The sequence below is a fragment of the Ursus americanus genome, chromosome 2 (assembly GCF_024610735.1).
Source record: "Ursus americanus isolate L20-20 chromosome 2, mUrsAme1.1.p, whole genome shotgun sequence".
Lineage (NCBI taxonomy): Eukaryota > Metazoa > Chordata > Mammalia > Carnivora > Ursidae > Ursus > Ursus americanus.
The window spans coordinates 17,997,566-18,013,698 of record NC_142128.1 but is presented as its reverse complement, the minus strand read 5'-3'; the positions used below and the strand labels follow the sequence as shown (position 1 = coordinate 18,013,698).

Here is a 16,133-nt window from a genome sequence, read left to right as displayed (position 1 = left end):
ATCACCCCCTGTGCCTGGTGAGGTGGCATGGTCTGACAGGCCACTCCTTGGCCACCTCCTTAAGCTGGAATGAGTGTCACCCAAACCATGTGGAGTAAGAGAAGGAATGGAGTGGTCCTGAAAGGGGACCCAAGGGGCTAGGTTTGGAAGATGGGGGAGAGCTGCTGGTGAGGCAAAATGAACAGGTGTCTGCCCCTCGGTCCTCGCCCTTGAGGAACTCCCCGGGCAGCAGCAGGTGAGCATAAGGCCACCTATTTACAACTACGCCCGAAGAAGCAGAACATGGTCATGTGCTCCAGGAGAGGACCAGGGGAGGTGGAGGAGGATGTGACAGCCCCAGGTTACCCCTGCACAAACCCCCAGAGGCTCCTTAGTGAGTCTGGTCACTCACCTTCATGAAAGATGTAATCACGCATGACAGATTCACTCAACAACAGATCAGCCAGACTGGGCCAAGTGCTGGAGGGCTGACAGCCGAGAGGGGCCGTCATACATCCCTCGAGATGCTGGAGGCTGGACCAGATCCAGGAGTCCAACAATGGTATTATTTCTTTTTTGGAAAAGGTGGTTTAAGGGAAACGTATAGGGAAAAATGCCCACAAGAGAAGTGAACCCACTGCCCCGAAAGGAAATTCAGGCAGAGAAGGAAAGGGAGAACCAGCATCCAGCGGGGTGTTGGCATGGACCTGTGTCTGAGCGGGAGCTTGAGCCTGCTATCCCACTCCATCCTCATGACAACCCAAAGAGGCGGAAGCACCCTTGATCTCATTTTACAGAAGATGAACAGGCCTGGGGGGTGTCGGGACTTGGCCAAGGTCACACAAGCTGGGGAAATGGTAGAGCTTCCCGTACAGAGCTTCGTGCCCCACACTGCGTGACCTCCACCCCCACGCGTGGGGGCTGCTGACATCCTGAAGGGCGAATCCCAGAGCCCATGAGCACCAACATTCTGGGAGGAACAGCCGGCTCTCTGCACTGCTGCCCTCCACCTCTCCATCCTTCAAGCCTGGTCTCCGATGCCACCACCTCCAGGAAGCCCCCAGCTGGAAGCCACGGCTCCTTGTCTGGACTCTCCTTGCTCAGAGGCCCTGTGGCATGATAAGTGAGGAGACTAGAAACAGCAGAATGGTGTGGCTGGGAGACGGGCTCTGGAGCCTTGGGGACCAGAATTTAAATCCAGGCTGCTTCCTGGGCTCTGTGACCTTGGGCAAGTTCATCTATAAAACAGGCCACTAGTAGGACCAGTGAGGGAGTAAGAGAGACAACACCCAGGTGTCAACATCATCACCATCATCACCTTATTAATGTTAAACATGCCTTCTCCCTGAGCTGACATCTGCGTATTCCTGGAAGGCGTAATCCCTGGAGAAGCCCTTGGTTGCCCTCTGGGGTGACCGAGGTCCAAGGGGCCACGTGGCTAGCCTGGTCACACAGCAGCCACAGCGCTCCGAGGCCAAGGTGGTTCAGCCAGCCACCCAGGCACAGCCACGCCCAGGAGCGACTCGCCACCCGCCCCTCGCGCTTGGCTGTGCTCTCTGGTCAGCTGGGTCCCTGCTCGTGCTCCGACCACCCAGTCATGTCCCCCTGTCACACTCCCGCTTCCTCTTTGTCCAAAGGGCTCTGTACACATGGCCCCACAGGTCGCTACAGGCTAAGACAGGCTCCAGTGATGAGTGCCGGGTCCCCGGGAGCTGTGTTAGGATGTGTATCCGTGTCCTCTCTCCCCTGCTAGACCTTGAGTGCCTTGTTCCGGAAGTAGGTCTCGAGAGCGTTCCTCACACTCAGCACGGACCCGTATCCAGGGGTCAGGTGCCCCCGGTAGGAAGGGGGAGTAGACAGACACACAGAGAGTCTCCCGTAGTGTGAGGCAGTGGGCCACATACCCTGAAGCCAGCAAAACCCAGAGCAGAGCAGAATGTGATGGGGCAGCAGGTGGGCAGGGACCGTGTCTGGGTTTTCTGACTCCCCTACACTGAGGGCCGCTTTTTATGCAAAGCAGTCTATCAATTAAAAAAAAACCAGACACCACTTTTCTTTGATGCCACGTGCATAGTGTGTATCACTGTCGGCTCAGCTGCAGTTGGGGAGTTCCTTCAGCGATCCCTTTCACAGTCTGGATAATTATCTCCTCATTTATCAGTTTCATAAATGCACATTTTCATCAATCATTCTGCTTAAAGAGAAGCACACACGGAGTGCCCTTCCCAGATCCCGCATAGCGAGCAGGATGTCACCGTCACCACCCAGGCAGCGTCAGGAGACAGGGCGGCCTCCGGAGGGAGGTGGAGGCAGGCACCCTGTGGCGGGGTGGTCAGACTTTCCACTCTCTGGCTCTCCCGGGGCTCGGGCTCCCTGCGCTGTCTCCCCAGGGCCCGATGCAGCCTTTGGTGGTTTGTTCTAGAGAGTGCAACTGTGGCTCTGTTTGGAAAGCGTCGCTTAGTGACTTGTGTTTTCCTTCTGTTTTGTGCTGTTACCCGCCCAACCATCAACTCCCAGGCTTCCAAGGCCAGCAGGAGATAAGAAGTCTGGAATAAATGTTCCTGCCACGATTGTTGAAAAGATGAATGTATCAGCAACTAAAGAAACATTTAAAAAACAAACAAAGAAATCACCTGTAATGCCACCACCCTACCCCAACAACGGATTGGATTTTCACATTTATCACCTTCCACTCTGGGTCCACAAACACACCTTTTTCCAACTTTGCACTTAACCACACACCCGTACCGTTTTTGTTACGCTTTTATTTGCGCCCCCCTCCCTTCCCCCCCACCGATCACAAGCAATTCCTCACATTTGGACAGACTCTTTGATCTCAGCTTCGTGGGATTCCAGGTTCCACTTCCCTGGTGTTGGACTTTTGGGTGCTTTCAGGGTCTTGTTATGACCGAACACTGACTGTTGTTCCTGGTCAAGAGTGATTTGCCAGAATGGGCTCACTGGGGGAAGACCAAGCATATGGCATTTTCTCTGTTTTCATATTACCTTTGAGAAGGTTCTGTGAGTTACCAGTAACGTCTAAGTTTGCCAGGTTTAGTGTCCTCTCGCTTATTAGCTTTGGAGGCCGTCATTGTTGTGGTGAAGATGAGCCAGAGTGCTTAAGTTTGCACCCTAGCCCTACCACCATACCAGCTGTGTGACTTTGGGCCAGTTACTTAACCTCTCTGTGTCTCTCCTTATCTATTTCATGGGGATAATGAAAGTAATTACCCCATAGGGTCGTTGGGAAAGATTAATGTCTTAATATAGTCAATCCTTATTATTCACGGGTTCCCTAAATATGAATTCACCTACTCACTAAAATTTATTCGTAAATTTTAAATACTTGTAGTGCTTTTGTGGTCATTTAAAGACTTGTGCAGAGTGGCAAAAAAAATTTGGTTGCCCAATATACACGTTCCCAGCTATGGTAGAATAAGGGAATACTCCACCTTCTTATTTCAGCTCTTACCCCATAAACAAGTGGCCTTTTCCCAGTATACTTAGGGCTATGTCTTCTACATTTCTGTGCTATTTCTTGGTGATTTTGCTGTTTAAACTGGCCCCCAGGCATGGTGCTGAAGTGCTGTTTAGTGTTCTTAAATGTAAGAAGGCAATGATGTCTCTTACGGAGGAAAAAACATGTGTTAGATGAACTTCCCTCAGGCCTGAGTTACAGAGCTGCTGGCTGTGAGTTCCATGTCAGTGTCTCAACTGTGTATCAGATAAGGTGCCTCGAAACAGAAACACACATACAGCAAGGTTATATATTGATCATTTGATGAAAATGTTGTGGCAGAGGCTCACAGGAACCAAATCCTGTATTTTCCCCTAGGAATAAGTTTCAGTATTTACTGACTCAGTGTTTGCGGTGATGTCATAAAACAAACCTACCGCGAATAGCAAGAACCAACTACTGTATCCGTTCCACAGGTAGAACAGAGTTTGGCGCCTCGTACACACCCTTTATGTGGTTACTATTTCTATTATTTTAAAAAATTTGCATCTTGCTAGTTTGGTAGGAACGTGTTTAATCACAAAGGGCACGCACGCTGGTTGCCATGCGGGTTGGTTGTCTGTATTTCTTCTCGTGCCGAGATAAATCTAGTTGATGCGGGGGTGTACGGAGGTGTTTGTAGAGACCCTGAAGGGTTTGGTGTCCGATGGAAGTGGTTCTGGAGGGGTTGGCGAGGATGCTGATGGCACTGACAATATCAGGAGTTGGGAAAGGATCGAGCCTGAGCTGTGAGGTTGGGTTTTTGAGAAAACTGGAACTAAAGATCCAGCCGTGTTCACGCCAAGACCCTTTTAGCCAAAAGGTGATAATCATATCATTAATCTTGACCTAAAGCCTACTTTGATAATGCTTTCACTGCATCAGAATATAAAATGATGACATTTGAGATATTAGGGGCAAGCTTTCGAGAACACATTTATTTCCTGAAGCAAAAAGTCAGTCTGCCTGGTCTGACGAAGGATGTTTTCTGATTTGTAGATGTTCTCTGAAATCTCTTGCAAAGGCTTAGAACCTAAGACCCTTAGAACTGTGTTTTGGTATACCCTGGAGAAGGTGCCTCTATCCACACAAGGTGGAGATGCGTGAAATTGGAGTCATCCCAGGAAACCCAGGCTGCGCGGTGGCCGCTCTCACACTCGCCTGCTTTCTGTCTCGGCCACCGCAGGGCGAGGACGACATGCGCCTGCGTCGTCGCTAACGTGCATTTGAGCCTCAGAATGAAAGCAGAAACACCCCTGCGGGGCCCAAAACAGTCTCCCCCTTGCTGCTTCTCCGTGTGTGTAATGGGCCTCTTACAGGCTGTTTGTCGATGAACAGCTGGGCACCCGCCATCCGGCCTCCGATTAGAGACGCTTTGCCCGTCAGAGGCGCAGTTCTCTCCCCGCGTGGGGGTGGGCGGCGGCCCAGGCGCTCATAACAAGGAGCAAGTGATCGTTTCTCTGCCAGGATATTGAAGCATCTGAAAACCAAGGACCCCATGCAACTGAGACTGGAGCACTTGGAGCAGGGCTTCTCTGTCTACGTCAACGGGGCCAATTCGGAGCTGAAGACGTCCCCTCGCAAAGCTGTCCACTCCGACTTCACCAGGAGTGCATCACACGCCGAGGGGACACACGGTGAGCACGGGTCACCTGGGCCCAGTGGAGACACATCCCATGCCCCTAAACTTACCAGCAAATAACTAGTTAACCCGTTCAAGTTAACTCTGCCCACTTTGCCAGAAAGAGAGCAGGGGGCGCCTGGGTGGCTCCGTGGGTTAAGCAGCCGACTTGGGATTTCAACTCAGGTCATGGTCTCAGAGTCATGAGATCGAGCCCTGCGTCGGGCTCTGCGCTGGGCATGGTGCCTGCTTGAGATTCTCTTTCTCCCTCTGCCCCTCCCCCTGCTTGCATGCACATGCACTTTCTTTCTTTCTCTCTAAAAAGAGAGAGAGAGAGCAGGAGTGTGAGAAAGAGAGAGAAATCCCTTTTTATTCCTTTTAAAACTTGGCCTTGGCCTCCATTACCCTAGGGCAAAGGTGGCCAGAGCAGTAAATTCCTGGCTTTTCCATTTCGCGGTGCCAGTAATTGAAGGGAGTGTCTAGAATAATTTAAATTATACCCGATTTTCACTGGATCTGTCTTCACTTCAGTACCCAGCCCCGTGTGATATTTGACTCCATGGTTCATGCTAAATGTAGTTAATCCATACTCCACAGACTTTAAACCGATCCCATGTGTCCTGTACTAAAAGCTCAGAGAGTCTGAAGTTGGAAGAGGAGCACCTCACCCAGCAGCTGGCCCAGTACGGGCACCAAAAACAACCTGGCGGGAAAGTGAATGAAATGGCAGAGCCCATGGGATCCGGTCCCAGTTTGGCCAGGTTACTTTGTCTCTCCGGGCCTTTGTGTCCTCATCTGTCAAATGGGACTGACAAGGGCACCCATCCCTAGGGCACCAGAGTGCCCTTGAAGGCTGACTGCTTTGTCTTAGGACCCGGCCTGCTACCAAGTTACAGGAAGAACATTTGGAACGAGACAGAGCTGGGTTTCTGCCACTCTCTAGCTTTGAGACCTCTGGCAATCGGCTCCTCTCTGACCCTCAGTTTCCTCTTCTATGAGATGGAAATAATTAAGCCTCCCTTGCAGGCTTGCCAGGAAGATTAAATGACATAAGAAATGTAAAATGCCTGTCACACAATAATCTTGATTCATGTCGTTCTGAGTCATTGCCTCACTGGTACGGGAAGTATCCCAAGCCATAATAGATAGCAAAAGTCAAAACAATGAGGAGATAAAAGGAGAAAGTGATGTCCCAAAACCTTCCCCTAGGAGAGCCACTGCCATTCAGCTTAGAGTTTACCATAAGCATCCTAGCTGCCAGGGCAACAAGGGAAATGGGATGATTCTCCTAGCTCTCGGGGAGGAGGAGTCAGGGCAACCTGCTGCTAGTTGGGAGAAGCAGGCCTTTTCTGGTCCAGGTTTCAAGGAGATCCAGTTAGCAGGAGTCTCTGTACTTAGGCCACCAGCAGTATCTTAACTCATTCATCAAATATCCCTCCCTTCTCTCCTCTTTTACTCAAATGCTGGCCTGTAGCACACACCATGTATACCCTGCTTCCATATCTCGGAGACTGTTTCTTTTGTATGTAGACCTGCCCCCATTCAGTGGTGACTTACTCCCCATTCCCTTTCTCCTGGGCATTTGGCCTGTTTTCCAATGCCCTGCTGCTACAAAGGTGGCTATAGTGACTCTCTTTGCATCCGAGACTTTGGGCACATGGGTGTGCATTTCAGATGGAAGTCATGCATCTTTCTTGGGTGTGAATTTGGCACCGGTATCTCACTGAGTCTCTTTCCCTCATCCCTGGTGCAGATTACGGACGAAGAACCCTGTTGCGAGAAGCAGAGGAAGCTTTAAGACGCAATTCACGGACAGCCCCCAGCAAAGTCCAGCGCCGAGGATGGCACCAGGTTTGGAAACTCTGGGCCGTGTCAAGACACACAGCCCCCGCTTATGCTTTAGAATAAGGAGCAGGGTTCTTGTGGGAACAGAAACAGAATCTGAGCATTGGGAATCCCCATGGGCAGTGGTGGGTCTGGCCAGGCCCCACACTGGTGTCCTCTCTGCATGGGGTACTGGCCCCTGGAGAGTGGAGGAGCCTGGGGACCCACCAGCCCCCACTCTGTGGCATGATCCTCCCCTCCAGATGGGGGGTGTGGTCACCCCAGCATAGACTCACAGCCCCATGGTGATGACTCATTTGGACAGCTGTCTTTTCTGCGCACCTACTATGTGCCAGGCACATTCTTTGATGCCAGGGATGCAGTGGGTGAATAAGACCAAGCCCCTGCCCCCCACAGACCTGAGATGCCACTTCAGGGTACTGCTGAGGCCAGTGGCTTGCATTTTTGAGTGCCAACTAGGTACGAGGTGTGGGCTACACGCCCACGTGACTCCTCCCCTTTGTCCTCACAGCAGACCCGTAGGGCAAGTTCCGATGTTCTTCTGTGTTAAGGAACCCAAGGGGTTGAATGCTTAGAAGAGCTAAGTGAGCTTTCCGAGGCCGACAGCTAAGAAGTGACAGCAGCAGCAAGACTTAAGCCTGGATCTTTGCTCCAAGCGCGGTCTTCTTGCCCATATAGGCCTTACTTTGCGGTTACTCACACCTTGCCTGGGATCAATGGGTCTCAGCCCTCCACTGAGTGTTCACATCACCTGGGGAGCCCCACCCCCAGAGATTCGGACTCACTTGGTCCGAGGTGAGGCTTAAGCAGTGGTGTGTAATCCTTTTTTAATTCTGCAGTCACCCAGATCGGGACTGACCTTTTGCACTGTGCCATATGTGTGGGTCTGTAGGAGATACTTCCGTAAGCTTTATTGGTCCGTCTTTGCCATAACCCTGGAGGACTATCCCTGTCCTCATTGTGCCCTTGATGAAACGGAGGCTCAGAGAGATAAGGTGACTTGCTCAGAGTCACGTAGCTACTAGGGAGGTTTGAACCCTGGACCTGTGACCCCCCCCATACCCATTGGTCTTCCCTGCCTTTGTGGGTCTGTGATGTACTGAAGGGTGTTCCTGGCCAGCTGACTGCCACGTGCAGATGAGTAAGGCCTACAGGGCACACAGCCTGGAGGCCTCCTTTTGTCCCCAGCAATGAATGTTAATTTCTCATTAAGGAGGCCTTTCTCCACTTCCCACTTCAGACCCTCCTTCTGGTTGTTTTGAGTGCCTTCTATTATCAGGAGCCATATTTGCATCTTAGACTGTGACTTCATGGCTGGCCCCAGAGCCCGTGCAATTTAAAAGACTTGGCCTAAGATTAATTAGCATCCCTTCCCAGCCTCTCCCTGTGGTCCCACACTTCACAGGGCCTAATCATGGCTAATTTCCTGGCTTCCTAATGCCGTGAAGGCTGTAATTGTCCTTCTGCACCGTATCAGTCAGGGGTCAGTCAGTGCCTAACAGTAGAGACCACTCAGGCTGTTTTAATCAGAGATGAACAGAATGCAGGGAATCAGGTGCTTGCAAGATCTCCGGGTGGCAAGCGGGGGGGGGGGGGTTCTGAGCAGGGGGCCTCCAAGAATGGCACCCAGCCTTCCAGCACAGCCTGCCAGGAAAGCTGCTACCTAAGACACAGCGGGGAGGGTGGAGGATCGGCATCAGGGATCCGTCGCCTTAGCTGTCATCCAGGAGCCAGGTGGCCACCGCCGCAACCGTTGGCCTCAGATGATGCCGTGCCTGCTAGAGCAGCGCTGCCCATGGCCCGTCCGTCTGGGCTGGGACACTGGAAAACCCATTGCCTTGGCCACTGTGCTCAGCACAGCGTCAGCCATCATGCGTCCCCTTCTTTGCACCTCACTTCTGCTCTCCCTGCTTGTAGGAGGCCATCTGATGGGCTGTACCTAGCTCATTTCCAGAACGCCCGCACAAAGGGCATCTGGGAAACACACACTGGCCTTCTGGCCTCTACTGACCACAAAGGCACCCTAGGAAGAAAGTAGGAGGGGTCCTGGGGGCTCAGCCCACCCCCCCCAACTACTGCATGGAGTCTGCTCTACCCACATGCCATGTTTTGGGGACCACCCCCCCTTGATATGGATAAACCAGGGAGCATTCAGAAGTGGACTAGAAGGAGTGGACTAAAAGCCGTGTCCCCAAAGAAATCATCCTTTAACTTTAATTTAGCAAGCATTTATTACCCTGGGCCAGGCACTGTGTGAGGCTCTGGGGTTAGACACAAGCAGTCACATAAGGCTCGGTTCCTGCCCTGGGAGCCCCGGCCGTGAAGGCAGGGGGACTGCCCCGCCTGCAAGGAAGATGTGACAACCAGTCCAAGTGCACAGAGGACCGGCCTGCTGGACTTCCGAGTGAGCAGCTTGAGGCCTGTGGGCTGAACTTGTCCCCCGGAGAATGTTTTTTGGACTCACACGGTTTAAAAAAGACTTAGTCACTCGCTAACATTTAAATTCAAAAGTTTTTCTATATTTTTAAAAAGCTCGATTCCTACTTGCCTGGAAAAATGGAAAAGCTGGCCTTCATGCTGGGCTTCCCCTCCCTGCGAGGCAGCCATGAGCAGAGCGCAGTAGCAGGCGCCCGTTAGGCAGGGTACACGTGCTCCTCTTTGCCGCAGTCCACACCACTCCCTTTAGAGCCCCAGAGCTGAGGCCGGGTGGCAGCTGCTGTCTGTCATTGTGCTCTGGCTGCTGTTTCCCTCCCACCCAGTGGCTTCCCACCTTTCCATTTCCCTCCTGGCTCACTGGGGCCTTTGAACCCATGGCCCTGGAGAGATGGGAATGGGCTTTGGAGTCAGACAGACTATTTCCTAGCTGTGTGCCCTGGAGCTGGCGGTGTGACCTCTCTGAGCTTTGTGTCTGTCATCAATGAAACCTCCCAGAGCTGCCAGGAGGGAGTGTATGCTCCATGTGTGTCATGGAGAGGGGGGTCCATCAGCAGGGCCGTCTGCTGCTTCGGGGAGGAGCACCAGGCGGTAGGGGAACAGACAGGTCCGGAGAGATGAGTGAGGGCACTGACTCAGGAACCCAGCAGCTGTCAAGCAAAGCCTTGGCTCCACCACTTCCCGGTAGCACGGCCAGGAGAAGTGGCTCGACGTCTGGGCCTGTTCTCTCACCTGCAAGTGGGGTTAATAATGGCAACTGCCCGGTAGGGTAGTTAACGAAGACTGAACAAGCCAGTGTCTTTGGAGCATGTCAAGCCGTGTGCAGCACAGAGGAAGCAGTCAGTAGATGGGCCCGACCGTTGCTGTAGTCAGTGAGGGGCGGATGCTGGGGCGGCTCTGCCTGGAGACTTTGGGGCTCTTCACTCTGGGGTGTTCCTTCACTTACTCTGTGCCCTCCACTGAGCACCTGCATGACGCTTGTAGGCGCCGGGGTCAGCACCGTGAGTGAGGCAGGCCGGGCCCTGTTCGCCTGGAGCTCATGCTTGCTGGGGGGTGGGTGGGGAGGGTCTGGGGGAGAGCCGCTCTAGAGAGGGTGGGCAGCAAAGGCTTCCCCGGGGGCCACGTTGACCTGACAGCTGAGGAAGAGCAGAACTAACCCCAGGGAGGTCTGACGGGAGTCTCCCAGCAGAGGGCACAGCGGGGGCAGCAGGAAGCAGGGTCAGGCTGAAGGGTCCCTGGGGTGGCCAGTGTATAGGGATGGAGGGGGTGAGTGTGGGGGTTAGGGGTCACAGGTGGGAGGGGGCGGCTCACACAGTGCCCGGAAGCCCCCAGGAGGAAGTTTGGATTTCATTTTAGATGTGAGGAATCTTCTGGAGGGTTTTTCATAGGAGAGTTACGTGTTTGGCCTCACGTTTCAAAAAGATCCCCAGGGGCTGCATGCCGAAGGATGACCATAGGGCCAACTGGCTGTAGGAGGACCAGGCAGGAGACTTTGAAGTAGGGCTCCCCCTGTAAGCCTAACGCAGCCTGTGTCTCTTTGCCCCTGGTCTCCACCTCGCAGCTCTGTCCCTGGCCCTCAGAGTCCCCTGATTGTCTCGGCTTCCTCGACCCATCCCATGGTGTCATCCCCCTGGTCTTTTCAGTATTCGTTTGTGGAAACTGTCCAGGAGAGAGACCATCTGAATCTCCCAGTTGGTCAGCCTGGACCAGATGCCTGCTTCTGCCTTGCTAGGCTGTGACCAGAAGTGAAAAGCCTGCCTGCCCCGGAGCTGTTCCTCAAGCAGGGCCTCTAGCTGCCAGCTCTCATCCAGGACAGTAGAGAGACCCAATGTACGACTTGTACTGTTGCCAGGGGGAAGAGGGACTGATTGGGTTTCTTTTGACCCCAAGAAGTTGAGCTAAGTACAGAGTTTCTCCCTGGTAGAAAGTACACAGGGACGGTTTTGGGGTGCATAGGATGGAAGAGAAGGCAATCTAGACCTCACCCTTTTGGGTGGACTCCACTGTCCTTGGAGGCAGCCAGAGGTAGGCAGTGGCCAAGGTGCAGAATCCCCAGTGGCCAGTGGTGGCCAGTTCTCAAAAGCCACTCTATCAGGAGTGGTTCCACAGGGCGGTCCCAGTCCTGGGGTTGCTCCTATGTGGCTGTGCCTAGCAGGAGGGACAGCTGGGGGCCACACAGGCACTTGGTGTTTTGACACTGACTATGGCCGGGTCAGCAGGGGACACAGAGGTCACAGTGCCCAGGGAGCCCCGAAGTCCCAGCCCACCCCTGGCCAGCACTGCTCCCTCGCCATGGCCTCCCTGCACTCTTCAGCTGGCTGGCTTCCCACTTTTTCTGAGTGTTGCCCTAAATTCCCTCAGGTCACATGTCCCCTTCCCAGTGCCCGGGACCAATACCTTCACCTCTTCCAGAAGAATAAGCTCCCTTCTTAGGGTCTTGCCCAGCAACTTGGAAGTACTTTTGGGTCTTGCCCAGCAACTTGGAAGTACTTTTGGGTAGAAGCCCCCCTGGTGGAAGGGGCTGCCTCAGGCCCAAGGATCCCTCTGCCGGAGGGTCACAGAGTCATCCGGACACTGTCCCAGAGCCTGACTGCTGCACCTGGAAAACCCTTCCTGGGACTCCCCGATTGTGGGAGAGCTAAGGAGGCGGATGGTGGCGCTCTGTTGGCTTCCGAGCTGCCGCCTGCACTGTGGACTGGTCTGGAGGTGATAAATGGGCTCTTGTTGGTACTGTCCTTTATCCCCCACCACTTCTCAGCCTCAGATCTTCCTCCTGCTATCAGTGGATTAAGATATATGGCTTCCTCAGCCTTGTAATACTTGGGTGGACAGCGGCCTAATCAACAGAGCTGTCGTTTACCAAAATGCTGTCAGATTTGATGAACGTCATCGGCTCTTAGCATTAAATTGGTAGTGAAGGGATTGGCCTTTCAGCAATTTACTGTGGGGTGGGCTTTCCTTAAAGGCCCGGAAAGCAAGTTCATTGCAATTTAAAGCAAAGACTTTGCTCTCGCTCTACTGCTGTATCCGGTTTCCTGTTGTGGGCAAGGCAGCTAAAGCACCCCCAGGAATGCTCACAAGTACAAATGTGAAGCCCTTTCTTTTGTTTTCCCATTTCTGAGTTTTGAAAACCCCTGCCATGAGGACAATAAATGAAACAACCCATAAAGCATCGGCTTTTACAGCGACCTTGCATGACGCAAACTGTCAGAGTGTCGAGTGCTACTATTTGTAAGAGATCAGACAAATCCGGGAAGAACATGTCAAATAAGGCAGATTTACTCCCCACCCCAAACCTGCCTGTCAGTGTCTTCAGAGCTCTCCTACCTCTAGAGGGAGCCAGTTACATACTGCACAACCTGAACAACCATACAGGGCAACCCTTAGCCTTGATCTTTCTAATCAACAGTAGCTTGAGTGCACATCTCTTAGAACACTTTGCTAAGGGGGCGGCAGATACACACAGATAACTCTGGGCATGGCCTTGGGCTGAGTGTGGCTGAGGACAAAAGCTGGCCTTGGGCTGGCAAACTGGAACAAGGGTGTTCGGGGATCAGGACTTTTAAATCCTGTCCTGGTATGTGGATGATCCTGCAGGGGTCTGCCCAGGTCTGGGCGCTGCAAGTGGGCAGGAGAGAGCAGCCACTTACAAACACCCACTCTGGGCAAAGCAGCATGCCAAGCGGGGAGCCCGCCAGGAGCTCGGGCATCATCCTTGCAAGCATGGGAAGGTGGGAGGCAGGGAGCGGGCACCTCCTGGGGGCTGGGTTGGAACCTGCCAGCCTCGTGCTCCTATTGGGAGGTGGGCGTCTTCATGTGGGTGCAGCGGCTCCCCATCTCCTCCAGTGGTGGCAGAGGCACCTCCCTGGGGCTGGGGTGGGAGAGCAGGCCAGATGGAAGACTATTTATTCCCCTCTCCAGCACCCACTCAGCATTTAAAACGCTTTCTGGACCACGTTAATTTTGTCAAATGTTGCTTCCTAAACACGTTCTTTTGTTGTGTGTGCTGTGTGAACTCCCTAAGGCCAGGCCATCGGTGGTTACATTTTTTTGCTATCTTGACATGCTTCCAGAACCTTGTGTGAAGGCAGGATTCAGTAAGGACTTGCTGATTAAGTGCCCTAATGCCTACCGCAAACCCATCTCCGACCTTTGGGCAAGGCGAGCAGTTGTGCCAAGCTCCTAGGAAGGGAGAGGGGCACTTCTGGGGAAGGGGGAGGATGGGAAAGCGACAGTGGAGAGAGCCATACCTGGGCTCTCCTCCTTGAACCCTGGAGGTCTTTCTCATGTTTATCATTCAGATCAGACCAGCAGAGCTGCATTAATGCCAGCTCTTTCACTTGCCCGTGGGAAGGCCCAGTTCAGGTATGGCTGGATCCAGGTGCTTGGACAGTGTAGGAGGGCTGTTCTCCATCTCTCAGCTCTGCTTTTCCCCATGCTGCTCTGTGTGGTACCAAGCTGGCCACCATCAGCTCCACCCTACATTCTGTCACCGTGCTATCGCACCTCTTTGGCTCCCCTGAACCAATCACCTAGTCACTCCGAGTCAGCAGTATCTAGTGCTCAGATCGGCTGGGTCTGTCCTAGGCTCCAGCCACCCATGGACTCAGTTCCACATGAACACTTGGATTGGGGGTGGGGAGGAAGAGGATTTCCCAAAAGGAAATCAGTGTGCTTTTGCCCAAAGACAGGGGAGTGCATGTGGGACAGGTGGAAACAGCAGCCCCCACCGCAAGACTTATGCTCATGCTACTCAAACTATGTGTGTAAGTCACCTGGGCTCCTGTGAAAATGCAGATGCTGATTCCTAGCTCTAAGATGGGGCTTGAAATTCAGCATTTCTCGCAAATTCCCCGGGAGAAGCCGAGGCTGCTGGTGCACGGACCGGCTGTACGTGGAGTAGTGAGGTCCTAGTCCAAGCCTTCCCTTTCTAGATAAAGGAACAGAGAAATATGGAGGGGCCAGGCTGTGGCCCATACCTGGTACCCCTCCCTCGGTGCCCTTCCCCCTCTACTCTGCCTCCCCCCACCTTTCCTGCCCTCCTTCCTTCTCTCTGTCTGTCTCTTTCTCTCTCAGTCTGTCTCTCCCTCTTTCTATGTCTCTCTCATGTCAGCATTTGGGCACTATTAAATGGTTCCTGAGGAGGAGGGGGGAGCCTGCCCTTCCCAGAGTTATGGTAGGAAATCCGTCTTGGAAATGAACTTCAGAGCCCTTACAGCTTCATCCTGGCCCAAGGCAAGGAAGCTCTAAGGAGTCTCCTGGCCAGGAAGCCCCAGGTTTTCGGTATTCCGTGTACTGCTTCCCCTCCATACCCGCTGCTTCCGCCATGAGCAGTGCTCTGGGAGCAAGCCGACACAGCCTGGGAGGCAGCGAGGCCACACTTGGGAGTCAGAGCATGGGGGGCATCGTCAAGTGACGGATGGCCCTAGGCAAGGATAAGTGTCCCAAGCACCTTCCTTCTGCCCCTCTGCCTCCTGCCTGTTCTCTGACAGGGGGCTCCCTACTTGCCTTTTCCAGCTTCTCTTTTTCTTTACTTTTTCTTGCCAAGATCTTTTTCTTGAATGATCTACAGCCACGTCTCTGCCTACTTTTTTGAGTGTTCGATAGTCTCAGGAAATTCCTTAATTTCCCTCTTTTCTCCCCCAGGGCCACTGTAGCTGAGGCCGGGCACATTTATTCTTCGCACTAGGAGTGACACTAGTGTGACAGCGCTGGTGGGGGTGGGGGGTGCGGTGTGACTGTGGATGAGAAGGGTGTTCAGTCCTAACGAGGGAGAGGCCTGCAGGACACTAAGGCTCGGCACAGTGTCCTTCATCATCGAGATAACAGCTAAGTTCATCAAGCTTGTGGGGACATGAAGTCTTAGAGGGGTGGAGGGTTCTAACCCAGGACATGAGGGGAAAGGCAGGGTCTAAATCCCTGTCCCTCGGAGGAGTAAGACATTCAGTACACATGGCTTGGCTGACCTCTTCCTTCTCTCAGGAGCCGGGCCTCCCTAGAGCGAGGCCCAGAGCAGAAAGTTTAAGGAGGCCCTCGCTCTTGGACTCGTGCACATACAGAACACCCACGACGGACCCCCTCTTAAATGGGGTGCCTCGCTTATGGCCCCAGCCCTGAGAAGTCCTGAGGGAGAAAAGAAACCCAGGGCCTCCTAAACTTGTTGGATCACAAAGCCAATTTGGGGAAGTTTGTCAACCACTAAAATTCTACCAATAAGGTATTTCAACCCAAAAAGTTGCTTTAAAAAAAATTCTACTGAACGTGCTTTGTGCAGTAGGAAGCAGTAAAGACTTTTGAGCAGAGGTGGTGGGACCGGACTTTTGGGGGAGGCGGACATGCCACCCTGCGGTCAGCCCACTAAGGTGCTCACCCCTCAGAGGAATCAAGATGCTCATTCCATCACGTCTGAAACAGTCTCCTTCTGTCTAGAAATCGGTGCAGATCAGAACGGAAGCTGGCCCGCGGCTCCACATCGAGCCTCCTCTGGACTATTCGGAAGATTTTGAGGCATGTGGCGATGAGACCAGCAAGGCACAGGGTGCTTCCAGGGACCGTCCACAGGTAGAACTGGCTTCAGCTTGTGCTACAGTGGCTCTCGGGGCGCGTTGCGACCTTCCTTCCTGATACCCCTGAGTTCTTTCACTCTGACGTTCATCTCCCACACTGTAGTGAGCACCCAGACCACGGGCTAGATGCTCTACTAGGTCCCCGGAGTCCAGGTGTCGTTAAGGCTGGTGTCTGACCCCAGAGAGGCAATGG

General features: G+C 53.3%; 1 protein-coding gene across 6 annotated transcripts in view; it reads left to right on the top strand.

The window, feature by feature from the left end:
* The window catches only part of KATNIP (katanin interacting protein), a 183,259-nt gene that overhangs the window by 50,741 nt on the left and 116,385 nt on the right, over positions 1 to 16,133 (top strand). For 5 of the 6 annotated variants that reach the window (XM_087869345.1, XM_045775225.2, XM_087869360.1 and 2 more), the window contains 3 exons: positions 4,943 to 5,112; positions 6,850 to 6,947; positions 15,804 to 15,935. In XM_087869345.1, coding sequence (XP_087725471.1) covers positions 4,943 to 5,112; positions 6,850 to 6,947; positions 15,804 to 15,935 — 400 coding nt within the window. The remainder of the gene's footprint in view (positions 1 to 4,942; positions 5,113 to 6,849; positions 6,948 to 15,803; positions 15,936 to 16,133) is intronic. The other variant, XM_087869348.1, reaches the window with a different exon arrangement.